General features: G+C 40.6%; 1 protein-coding gene across 5 annotated transcripts; it reads right to left on the reverse strand.

Moving 5' to 3' along the window:
* Positions 1–3,769: 3,769 nt before the first annotated feature.
* Positions 3,770–13,283, reverse strand: LOC109506281 (uncharacterized). Of its 5 annotated transcripts, none has more exons than XM_073243205.1 (4): positions 11,851–13,283; positions 6,173–6,283; positions 5,826–6,007; positions 3,770–4,617 (listed from the first exon to the last, which is right to left on the reverse strand). In XM_073243205.1, the coding sequence occupies exon 1, from the start codon at positions 13,150–13,152 to the stop codon at positions 11,950–11,952; it is 1,203 nt and encodes a 400-aa protein (XP_073099306.1). In that variant the 5' UTR covers positions 13,153–13,283; the 3' UTR covers positions 3,770–4,617; positions 5,826–6,007; positions 6,173–6,283; positions 11,851–11,949. The 5 variants fall into 5 exon arrangements, with proteins under 5 accessions (XP_073099306.1, XP_073099307.1, XP_029122546.1 ...); XM_073243206.1 differs by having other exon boundaries at positions 6,108–6,283; XM_029266713.2 differs by having other exon boundaries at positions 6,173–6,293.
* Positions 13,284–13,610: the final 327 nt, after the last annotated feature.

Consider the following 13,610-nt stretch of genomic DNA (forward strand, 5'->3'; position numbering starts at 1 on the left):
TGCCTCCTCCCCCACCCATCCGCCAGTTCCACCCTCCACCACCACCAACCCACCACCCTAAACATCCACCGCCGCCACCGTCCCCTGTACGCAAATTACCGCCACCACCTGTACACCGTAACGAGACACCGCCACCTCCTCGCCGTCACAAGTCTCCACCACCGCTGCTACCACCAGTCCACACCTCACCACCACCAGCCATCTACCATAAGAAGTCACCTCCACCTTCTCCCACTGTCAAGTCTCCACCGTCCCCACGCCCCGGGAACTCAGTTGGACCAGGCCACTATGCCCCTTCACCACCGCCCTACCATTAAAGACTGGTCTTAGTATTTCATCTTCTAGAGCTCGGACCATCCTGCAAAAGTAATACGCTAGCAGTCTTCAAGAAGGAAGCCTTGCCTTGCTGCAGATGATGCAGAGCGTGGCTGATCAGTAGCAGTTAGTATTATAACTAAAAGTGATGTGGCGTAGCTGGAAATAAAGTTTAGACTAGATCTTGAAGAGGCGTACTGTTGTCTGTCAAATTGTTCCTACGATGGCCGATTGCTTTCCTTTTTCCCTTTTTTTTTTTTTTTTGGGTGTGTGATCGGAGACAATGGCTGATTGCACCTTATCACTTTTCGTCATCTATTCACTCCACTAGTTTCTTGTTTGTGTTTATATACCCCACGAATCCTTTGAAGGTTTGATCCATGTAATGCACCAGTACTCCTAGGCAATTTGCTGACGTATAATAAACAAAGGAGGGATGAGAGCAGATCAAGCAATCTTGCATGCATTTGACGTAGTATTTTCAGATAGAATTAAATATAAACATCAGACTTGGAGGAGACGAGAAAATTTTTCAGCCACAGTAAACATGGTAGAAGACGCTCTGTGCAGAGATGAGAAGAATCAAAATGTGAGCTCCTCCCACGCAGCACTCTACATAAGCAGTAACTTTCAACGGTGCGACGATTTTGACTGGCGAAAACTGTGGGAGATCTGCAAAATCTGACTAAGAAACATAGAGCTCATTCGGAAGTGGGCATCTTAATTAGAGAAAGAAGGCACAAATCAATACCAGCGGCATGAGCGCATAAATGACAACATACGTGAGTGAGCCGCAAAATTGTGTGCGCCTTGGGCCACCAAAGTTATGCCTTGCATGAGCGGCTCAGGTCTATTAAAAGGTTTTGAATGCACTCCTACGTGCAGTTCTACAGGAGCTATCTCTCTGCCTCAGAGCCTTCTCGGGTGTACTGTTAAATTCTGAAGTATATTTAGGGGTTTATCTTTCAATTATACACCCGAATCACTAATTGGATTGGACGTTATACATATTCCAAATCACTACAATCTCTTGCATAGATCTCGAAGCGGATATTATGTGACCTAATGATCGATGCTGCAAAAGAAGGGATACCATTCTTTCACGCTAAAGATACAACCTGAACTCAAATTTAGAAGCGGTCAAGTGCTAAATCTAACAATCAAAGTGTCAAATACCTAATACCTCTCTTCATCATACGCTTTGTGATCCTAATGAGATATTAGTACATAGGCAAATTATAGCGGCAATGCCGGCAGATTAGCTGGGCAACCTACATTTTACAATCATCTATCATCCCCCAACCAAAACGGTAGAAGAATCATGAAGCCAGACACTGCATTTATAGACGCATGCCTCTGGTCGATGGACAATCAATTTCATATCAAAAATCATGGTCAGTGTTGTTAAAGCATTAGTTAAAGACTCAATTGCTCTTTACAAAAAAAAAATACATGTTTTTGTTTCTAAGGCTCTCAACAATCTAACCACCTTCACGGCATTTAAGTTCTAAAGATACTCATTCACCAGACACCATAACCTTTACAAAAAAAAAAAACAATTTCATACCACAATAACTGCACCAATTTACTCCTGCAATGTTGTATCCCAGTTAATAAAAGAGAATTTCTATCATGGCTTGCTCCTGTGGCACATTCTTCCAGGATAAGCATGCCAACCCTGGGTGGGTATTTCGTGCCTCGGCTGCAAGATTATAGAGTTCTCAGAGAGCCTCTAGATGAGGAGGTACACAGCAAATTGACACAAAACATCGGATGAGGAGGTCTCGATCGGGACGCTCCATTGTGGATTCCTGCTGTCTGAAATCTCTCACTGCTACCTTTTTGACTTCGAGAGTGGTGAGACCTGAGAGAGGCTTGACTTCTTGAATGGTTAGGAAACCCTATACATCACCACTAAACTCGGTGGGTTCTGATCCTCTCCACCAAACGAAAGCCGGGGAAGACGGTGAAATCGCTTTCTCAACACGTTTTTAGCGGGTATTAATAAAGTTTCTTCCTTTTTTTTCTTTTCGATGCATATTAGAAGTATACATGAGATGTGAACATGGCATAAAATGTCCAACATCCGAAGGAATATTTTAGAATACCTAATCAGTTGAATCGGTCAAACGAGAGGGGGAACCAAGAATTCAGTTTCTTGAACGCATCACAGCTTTGGATGAGGTTGGGAAACTTCATCGGCATCGGTACCAACTCTGGATGATGGCACATAGGATGGTGGCTGCTTTTCTCAATTGTTGGAGTGCAGACTCCACATCAACATTCAGCTGTGTTATCTCGTACTCATTGGAGTAAGCAGGTCTACTGAAAATTGGACTGCCCAACATTTTGATCATATTCTCGTCGTCTGATGGTTTTTGCATGTACTTTGCCCCGATACGTCCACGTCAAATAACATGCATGGGTCGAGTCACTTTGATAGCCGAATTGCTTGGATCCCGATACAAGTCTTTGTACGATGGCATGTTGGGTGTATAAAACCTATATATGTTTAGATCATGCAATATTCTCAAGAAGGAATTCACTATTTGCATACAGATAATAAGTAGTTCAGACAAAATAAAGCCAGTAATGATTTGTGCAAAATGTTTGATACTATATTTGTATATCAAACAAGTATAATTATTGTTTACATATATTTTTTGGAAAATGTTTCCCTAGTTTGGCTTTGGTTTTCCATAGTGATATTTTTCCCGATGAGTTAACACTGGTCATTGTAGCAGTGAAAGGATATGTAACTGCAAAATGCGTAGTATCATACGGAGCGTTCACATCTCAAGATGTTCGTCTCAGGGGTTTGTTGCAACACCATCTTTCCATATCACCTACGTACAGCCTCGTAATATGCAAGGACCATATGACATGACTATTTATTAATTGTTGGTCAATAATGCACCTTTACTTCAACGATTGGAATCCCAATGTCTCGCCTACCGACAATTTTCGTATATCCAACATGTGAATTGACTTTTTCTGGAATCTACGTGTACACCTCGGCAAAATACTGGAGTCATTAATTTGTTTTCCAGAAGATTTATTTCAGCCATATCGGCCAACAGAGAGGTGAGTTACGCTCCGTGTACGAGTGCCCCTCTTTCTTACGTAATGTGAGAGAAGGATGGGAGGCACGTTATAGTGGGTCCCACCAAGCCCTAGGGTCTCCACCCGCTGCCCCTCTTCTCCGACAGTGGGAGATCTAGGGGCTAAGATTTGGAGCGTAGCCCTCTCCATCGTTCATGCTACATCATCCACCTTCGGTCGACCCCCGCGTGATTGCGGTGTCCAAAGCATTCAAAGCAAAGCTGGGAGATTGTTACAAAAAAAAAAAAAAAAGCAAAGCTGGGAGATCTTTGAGTGTTCCTGCGGAGGTTTGTTGTTAGGTCGATCCGATTTTTCAGGACTCGATACCAGTACAAAGATTGGAGGCCACGTGTCGTTGAACAGTTATGTTGCATGATTATTCAAACATTAATTTGCAAACATCTGTCTTTCTTAGACGCACAGTTAAAAATCTTTAAAATTATTTCCCGTTGCATATCTTTTGAACCATGCTTTCACACCACTCCCTCTCTCCACCTGTCACAAGGACTCCTCGGGCTTCTACCCTGCATCCGACCACCATCCGCCGTCGCCACCACTGACACCACCACCAACGCCAGAGCACCCATATCATCACCAGCCAAAACACCACCGTACCCCATCCATCATCAAAGCAGCACGGCCCATCCTACCACCTCTCGTCGTTGCCGCCACTGCCATCACCACCACCTAGCATATTCATCACTGCAAACTGCCACAAATCCACACCAACTCTACAACCATTGCCATCTCCAACACCATCTCACCTATCTGGCTGTCTCCTCCCAAAATTACCACCACAACCAACTCCACCATCCTACGCTCATCGTCCCCCTCCAATGCAGAAAACACAGTACTCCACTGCAGCAACCAAAGCCGAGACCATCCTCCTAGCCGCCTTCGCCACCCATCCACCTTTTTTACCTCCCATCACCGGCCCAATACTCCAAATTTCCACCACCACTGTCAGCACCATCTCACAAGCCTCCTTCCCCACCCATCCATCATTTTCAGCATCCACCAGCACTAGCTTACCTTAATAAATATCCACTATTACGTCCAGCTCCCACGCCTAAGATCGCATCCACCAACACTAGCTTACCTTAATAAATATCCATTATTACGTCCAGCTCCCACGCTTAAGATCGGACGGATGAGATAATGATGTACGCTGAAGATCCTATCCGAACTCCGATTTTAAACCTGCAAAAACATTTTTATCAAAATATTTTTCAATAAAAATTCTTCAATATTTAAATCAGAAGATCGAGAGTAATGAAAGTAAAAATCAAAAATTTATTTTGAAGATCCCCACACCTCTTTATTTATAAAAAAAGAATTGAAATCATGTACGCCATGAAATCTCGACTGACTCTCAACTTTTGCGTGCAGATTGGATTGATAATTTTTTTTTAATTTTTAGAGTGACTAGGTCACGAAATAATTTTTTTTATCTTAATTTTTTCGATTTATAAGAAAAATCAAATTCTGTTGGTGAGGACTTCCCAATCATAGCTTGGACTAGCTGATCTAAAATAGTCCGTCCAAAACCGAGGAGGCTACCTCGGCAAGAGTTGGGATTTAGCCTACCGCTCCTGATTAGCGCCGTACGCCTGACGCCCCAAAAATGACCGTAGTTGGCTATCGAGTTTAATTGGATCTCATATCCGACTGTCCGGATGGTACCGAGGTTGAATTTGACTGAGATCGAGATGGAGATCCACAACATCCACCAACAACGCCATCCCACAGCCTACCACCATCACCGGTACAAAAATTACCGCCACCACCTGTCCTCCCACTACTGTTTCCGTTCCTGCCACTAAAGCCGTTCATACATTTCTACAACAAGCCATCTACGATAGTTCCATAACATGTCTTCACCAGCGCCACGATACGGTGTCCCCAGGCACCATTGCGGATCAAGCCAAGATGGCCCTCCACCACCATCCTACCAATAAAAGGCTGATCCTAATATTTCTGTTTCAAAGGTCAGACCATCTAGCAAGAGTATAATATGCTTGCATTTTCCAGAAAGGACCTTGGTATGCTACTAATGATGCAGATAAGATTATAAATAGAAGTGATATATCATTGTTGGAAAAAAAAAATAACGTAGATCTTGAAGAGCTGGACTGTTGTCTGTCAAGATGTCTCTACAATGGCCGATTGCTCTATTACACCTTTTGGGATCTATTAATTCCCTTTAGTTTGTTTTGATTTCGAGTTTGTTTATATAACTCAAAAATCATTTGATGCTTTTATCGATCTAACGCACCAGTACCCCCAGTCAAGATACTGATGTAGAACAAACAATGCAGGACGAGATCAGATCAGGCAATCTTGCCTAAGTTTGTCTCGATGTTCCGGCATTAGAATTGAACAACAATGGAAGGGGGAAGAAAATTTACCGGCCACCATAAACGTGATCCAAGTAGAGGCACTTTGTGCAGAGACTAAGGAGAACCAAAACGCAATCTTCCCCACAGTGTTCTCTAGATCTGCAGCAGCTTCTAAACAACTGATCCTTTGATGCTTCTTACTTGTAAGAAAACGCTCGGTTGTATCGTGTCAAATAGCTTGCAGTACAGCCCTGAACAGAAGGGGAAAAAAATGAAATGTGCAAAATTTAAATAAGAGACGTAACGCACATTCAAAAGAGCTCATGTTAGAGAAAGAAGACAAGCTAATACCAGAGGCATAACTACATCGCTGACATTACGCATGAATGAGCCACAAAAGATGTCAATGGACAGACCTGAGAGCTTGACGCTATATTCATTCAGGCTGCACGATCAGTTCAGGTCTATTCAAAATTTCAATGCTCTGCACCAATAGAAGCTTCGCAGATGCATTGTTCCTTTGTCCACTGAAAAATTCTGTAGTAAATTTAGGTGTAAAACTAAGGAGATGAATGATAACTCTAGCGATTGAAGCACAGAACTTATAAAAAATCTCCTCGTTATACACTTTGAAATTCAAACGAGTTATTCGTAGATATACAAATTACAGCAGATATGCCAGCAGACTAGCAGGGCTATCTATAAACTATAAGCCAAATCGTACGATCCATCATCTCCTAACAGAAGTATTACAGAATCATGAAGCAAGAATGTCTTCCAATCCATGGGCATTTATATTCGCATCAGAAATCACTATCAATATTTTTTAAGAATAAACAAAGGACTCCATCGAGCAAACATATGGGCTTAATTCATTGATATATTTTCTGATACAACATCAGTCCCAATCAAATACATGTACGCGTTACTAAGGTCCAAGAACCCACAACAACCTACCACCTTCATGGCATTTAAGTTTTAAAGGTTATCATTCATCAGGCGGCATAACCTTTAAAAGAAAATAAATTAAAAAAATGACTTCTCAAGACTGCTTGAATATCTAACAAATGTTTGTCATTCCTTTTGGTTAAAAAAAAATGATAGTCAATGCAAATGCACTCCCATGTCTGTGTGCCTTTTTTTTCGGTGAACACTAGGATGGAAGCAGCGCCGAAACTGGTGAAGACAGGATTCAATCCTAGGTCGCCGCTATCCAACACCTAATGACTTTACCAATCAAGCTAGTTCGCATCCTCTAGATGTAACATTCGCATCAGCAACACCTGATAAGGTCTCCATGCAAATAGAAAATATAAGATGTCTAATGTATTTTTGCCAGATCTAAACAACACATTACAATGGTTAACACATCTGATAACCTCAATTATGAACAGGTTGTTCACAAATCGAGGAAAGAATTCTGGATGAGGTTAAAGCCTCTGAGCTTATGTCTCATGACTTAGGTAGAATATACAAAGGACACAAACAATTAGAGTCAAACCACCGGATCTGAAAAACTCTCTATCCTAAATCCTCGTGTTACTCCAATGCTTCATCAGGAAACTTAGACATAGGTACCAATCCTCTGCAGAGAAGGAAACACGAATCAAAAATCCATCAGATAAGCCAAGTTAAGATAAAAACATATAATGAGGGGGGGAAATGTTACAACAAGAAAAAAGTTAATGAGGCTAAAACACAAGACAGGGACCTGAAACAAAACAGAGAAAACAGAGCATTAAATGGAATGAGAAATGAAACCATAGCAGTGCAAACAGAGAATTTAAGCTTTTCTTGATAACACGTTCTCCACACCAATCGGAACACTAATTAACTACTATTAGTGCAACAATTTAAAAATGAAAAAATACATATGAAGAAAATAAGAAAAAATTATGAAGATTATGAAAAAATAAGAAAATTTTAAGAAACTAGTAATTTTAAAAAAAGAAGAAGAAGAAGAAGACATTGATGACCCTCAATTTATTAGCACATAGAAAATACATATGCAAGCCATATGGGACCATTCATTCTTAGCAATGGTTCAGGCCACAAATATCAGGAAGTTCTGGTCATGATTATACCCCCGTGAGAGGTGCAATTCCAGTACTTTTGTGATATGGAGAATGACAACCACAATATTTGCAATAGAAGCTGCGGTCACTTATAATGACTAGACCACATCCATTTTTAGATATGGGGAGGCTCTCTCATTGATATCTTCACTCCTATCAGCATTCCCACTTATGCATTAAACGATAATGACGATGATGACCATCGTTATTTTGTGCCCTACCTCACCATTCTATGCGGCATTGAAAAGGTAGGTTTGACTAATTTTAACTCTCGCATGCTTGTCTTGACAATTTATGCTTAATTAGAATATTTAATATCAATTCTCATTAGATTGATATATTCTTGTGATATATTTAATGCATTTAGCTTAAACGCAATTCAATTTCATCCCAAAATTGTCTAAACTTTACAATTTACTGTCTAAAATAACTCAAACTGAAATAACTTTCATGAATTTTTCATTTCTCTTACTTTTTTATTTTTTAGATCTTATAATAACTTGTCAAAAATGAAAGGATAGCCAACAGGACCAACCAAAACCTAAAGCAAGTTTTAAAACCTCGCTTCAAACCATCCATCTTAAATAAGAGATTCAAGCACCACAACCACATGACCTATCAACTTTGGTAAAATAAAACACACAAACCGGCAAGGCAAGTTGGCAATTAAAATGAAAAACGAAGCAACTAAAATCAAGAGAAAAGATTGGTGATCCACATGAGTAAGTTTTCTGGCCAACATAAAAATGATCTATAAATGATCTTCCAACTAAGTCACCAAATCTGTCAGTTCCATGAGATGTCAGCATCCCCCTTTCACTGTAGGAAATCAATACAAGGTTGAAAGCCTACCTCCACAAAAATAAATGATAAAAATCCTGCAACAATAAAACTAAAATTCTTGGGGTGAACTGCAACAAATGCATGATACCTCATGCAGGTTCACAAATCCACCTGCCATACTTAAAGTAACAGGAGGTTAAGTTAAAATTTCATACACCAAAGAGAACCTGACATTAAAATAAAAAATTTAAAATAAAAAAAAAGTGCAAAGTGGCAAAACTCCACAATGGAACAATTCAAGAAGGATCATTGTAGGATTTCAACAAAAGAATCTGAGGTTACACTTCAGACAAATCTTGGATACTTCCCCAACTGATTAACTTTCTCCATGAGACAGAGGCATTTTACATGAGGTATCTAAGTCAAATGATTGAATGGGGCCTCTGCCATGAAAAGCTCTCCTGTTACTCGACTAAGACCTAATGATTTCAGGAGATAACTTATTTGTTAAAAAAACAAACTCCTTAAGGTAGGGTGTTACCCAAGTAATTCATATAAAAGTGCATATATCCTTCATCAACACACTTCTAGACATGATTATCTACTTCTGTCTTTTGTCACAAACAGTATATGTTAGGCTGATGGAGATCTCTATGGTTGACAAATTTATGCAACTGTATTTGGCTTCTTCAAAAACAGTGAAGTTGTACAACACATCCTAGTCTCTTCTTCATGGTGGACTAAGGTAGTCATAACCGTGAACATCAAGTCTATCAAAGATTACATCCATTTTCACTGCATGTTCTTTTAGAGATCATGTTTCTAAATTCTCATAGTAGATATACTTAAGTCCTCCCTCAAAAAATACCATTCAAGACATAGTTACACTCTATCATCCATGCCCTTAGGTCTCTAACCTTTCTGCTCCAATAAGCTCATTCTCCATATTATCCTTCCAAGCTCTACCAAAAACCAACCTTATCATATTTTTCTATGCCAATTTACCTCACATATTGAATACTTATGCCTCCTTAACACCAAACATTGTTTACCATAAAATCTTGCAGGACATACAAGCATCGATGACAAAAACACCCTAATTCTATAAGAAGGGGTTTTCAATATCCCTCCACTTTGTATTACAAAATAGATCTAAAATAATAAACAGCAATATTATTATTCACAATTATCATGTGCTTTTTTATACATAAACAGTGTTGAATGTTAAAAGAGGGTTTTATGGGATTATATGTCAAAATCATCATAAATACTAAAAATCAGGACCTTTTTTGTAATTATTAAATGCAGAACTGCAACTCAGGGGGAAAGGATGTGAGCAAACGAGAGTTCTAGTTTTGTCACTTCATAAATTATCAAAATACCCATGTGGGCCATAATAATTCTAGGTAAACTTAGTTAAGAAGGTTCACTTTAAAGAATCGCATTGTTTAAGGAACTGCACATGCAACTAATTTCTAGAACTAGATGGATCAATAAAATGGAACTTATAAGCTCAAAAGCCAAACACTTTGTCAAGAAAGCAAGATTATGAAGACAAGCAACAAAGGTCATCCAAGTGGGGTCTCCAAGTAGATGTGATGTCTAGTGAGTATAATAAGGACCCCAAAAACCTCTTTGCATTGGGTGTAGGACCTCAACATTGGGCGGAGTCCGGGAAGGTAGGTGCGGAAGTAAAATGAAATTCATTACAAAATCTCATTTGAAAGGGTAAGACAAGCATAGGTTTGGAGGAATAACATAGTACTTAAGACCAAATATTGAGGATCTCAAACCATGGACAAGGTAGTTATTAACCTAAACATTGATTTTTAAATAAAAAGAAGTTCAACGAGGCTATCCTAAAAGTAGATAGTCTTCGAGCTCCATTTTTCATAGGAAAGTGGCATTCAAGTAGGATCAACCGTTGATGGTTTGCCAACACAAATTTTTTTCAAGATGCAGGAACCAATTTTGTCCAAGTTGATAGTCTCCATTTTTTGAAGAAGACACTGACAATTGGATATTTGGCACAAGCTATAGCTTTACCACCACAAATTTAGTGAAGTGAAACTAAGAGGAAATTCAGATGAGAACTCATTGTGACTTTGAGAATTGTCCACCTAGCATCCATACCATAGGCAACTTTAACATAGCTTCTACAGATGGATTTTCTCCATCTTAGGAGAAAGATCAGCACACTCCTTAAAATTTTATTAACAACAATGCTAGAAGACCATCCACATCAAAAAAATATGTTTCTATTACATAAGCAGTCACATGCCCCTAAAAATAATAATATAAAATAACTGGAAAAGATCATCAAACACCATAGCCATAACCATCTATCCTTTTCCCAACTGTTTACAGTCCACTTTTAGATCCTCATTCATCAAATATTCCTATTTAGTGGCATCTTTGGCGTTATTCCAAGTTTCTCCATATCATTCTTCACAACCTCCATCTTTTTTACCTCAGATCAACCCCACCGTTTCTTGGAAGCTTCACCAGAAACCAAAGTATCTCTCCATGCTAGAGACCCCTCATATCTTTGTTGTACATGTTAATACCGTCTCAATCAATTTCCATCACTTAGTACTTAATTTGTGCAACTCCTACATCTCCTCTAAAACATTCATTTCTTATTTTATTCATTCTAATTTTACCATACGTCCATCTTAATATTCTCATTTCTAGTACAGTCCACCTAATTTCATGTACCTTTTTATTACCCAGCACTTTGAGCCATATAACATGACAAGCTTTCATATTGTTCTATAATTTTTTTCTTAAGCGACTAAGGCATGTCCAAATCACATAATATTCCAGATATACTGTCCAATTTATCCAACCAATTTTAATTTTACTATATATATTTCATCTATCTGTTCATTATTTTGTATAATAGCTCCCAAATAATGAAAGCAATCACTTTGCAATATCTCTTGATCATCAATTTTAATGGGCACATCTTTATTTCCATTCTCACTAAATTTACATTCCACATACTCTACTCTTCATTCTACTAATCTTTAAGCATTTATCTTCTAAAGTTCCCTTCATAAGTCCATTTCAGTATTAAAGATCATCATACAGATAATGAACCAAAGACATGCATATGACTTTGCAACAAGCATAAAAATTGGAGCATTTCAACTAATAAACGGAAAATAGCAAAACAATTCATAAACTAGATGCTGGTGATTTAGGTAAAGCTTGAAGTTTTTCATCTTTCTTACCTCTTCCCATCATACTTGGCTCCCTAACAGGACACTTGCATTTGTCAAAGAATTTACAGGAGCTTTATGGGAGTGATATGGGCAACCGTGAATGTCCACCTAACCACTTATCTGGTTACAAGGGACTAGCTGACTGACATTCCTATTGACAGCTCCTTTCAATCTTGAGTTTCTCTTGCTGTATTTCTTCAAGTACCGGTCAGGAGTACTAACCTTCTTTTGCTGCAATTCAGATGAATTTTCCGTACCATTTTTTCTGCACCCTGATGGAAGCACATGGTCGTTCAAGTCAGAAAATGAACCATTACCGTGCTTAACTCCTACACCATCATTACCATTTCTATCACCTACATTCGTCTTCTCCGGTCCATCAGAACCCCAATCAATCCCAGTTCTCTCCAAACTGTCAAAGAAGGACTTATCCTCAGTACAAAATTCGACTTTTCCACAAACCCTAAGATCGCCCAAATCAGCATCCCTACCAGCAGAAGACTTTAAATCACCACCACCACCTCGTACCTTCTTGGGGTCAGCTGGACCACGGCCCAAACGGGAAGAACTCCTCGAGATCCTCTGCGAACCATTCATAGCCAAATGCAATTGGAGGGCCAATTCTTCATCAGGAACCAGAGAATCTGCGCTGGGCTTCTGAGGACTCCCCTTCTTATCTACTAAGACAGCACCCAGCGCATCCCGTGCCCGCTCGGTGGCCCGCTTGGCAGCCACAGCCTTCTTCAGAGCATTCTCCTTGGCCACGGCAGCTGCCTCGGCCTTCTTCTCCGCGTTTATCACTGCATCCTCCAGCGAGATACTCGGGGAATGAGCCGCAGTCGTCATCGTCGCCATCGTGGGGGCTGCGATCCGAGATCTGGGGATGGCGCAGCAGTCGATGCAGGTGAAGGAGGCCGGATCGAGGTGCTGAGCAGTGACGCAGCGCTGCTCCCGCGGAATGCAGTGGCGGTGGACGCGGCGGGAGCATCGAAGGCAATCGAGGCAGGACGAGGAGGATGCTTGCTCAACTTGTTCGAAGCAGTAGGAGCAGGCGCAGGCGGAACGAAGGAGGGAGAGGCAGGGCTTGCAGAGAAGGACGATGCGCCACTGGGAGCGGAGGGGGAGGAGGCGGTCGCGGGGGCTGTCGAAAGGGAAGCGGAGACCGCAGCGATGGCAGACGGTGAGGTCCGGGTGGTCGCGGGTCTTCTTCGTGTTGGAGGCGGAAGGGGCTGAGAGGACGCGCTTCCCCGGAGGGAGAGAAGACGCCTGCCTCTCTTCTCCTCCTTTCTCCGCCTCCCTCTCTTCCACCATGAAGAGAGAGAGGAAAGAAACTATCTAGGGTTAGGGCTTTGAGGGAGGAATGGGGAAGTCATGAGTGGTGTGAGGGTTTATTCGCCCCCATTTCCCTTCGAAACTCGGCCAATGGTTGCCGACTACATGAAAGACGTGAGCTTCCGACAACGACATGGTACCTTTTTGAACGTTCGTGTCCCGTCTGCAGCTAACGTGGGAGTTACGAGGATAAAATAAAATAAATCAGAGCAATAATACAGACCCCTCCATGACCATGTGATTGGTCCGGAAACACACCAAAAAAAGAAAAAAAAAAGAAATCGACACGATTAACTTCCCAGACTGCACAAGCATACACCTTGAAGTTGAACGTCATGCTCGGATTTCTCATTTCTGTTATGTTATTGTATTATTCTTGCAAAATATCGACAGAGAGAATGCAAATGCCTCTCAACACCCCTCCCATCCACTCATCC

Source organism: Elaeis guineensis, chromosome 9 (assembly GCF_000442705.2).
Source record: "Elaeis guineensis isolate ETL-2024a chromosome 9, EG11, whole genome shotgun sequence".
NCBI classification, from domain to species: Eukaryota; Viridiplantae; Streptophyta; class Magnoliopsida; order Arecales; family Arecaceae; genus Elaeis; species Elaeis guineensis.

Bases quoted from the DNA above. Each gene is read 5' to 3' on its own strand.
- LOC109506281 (XM_073243205.1), bottom strand. From the start codon at position 13,152: ATGGTGGAAGAGAGGGAGGCGGAGAAAGGAGGAGAAGAGAGGCAGGCG.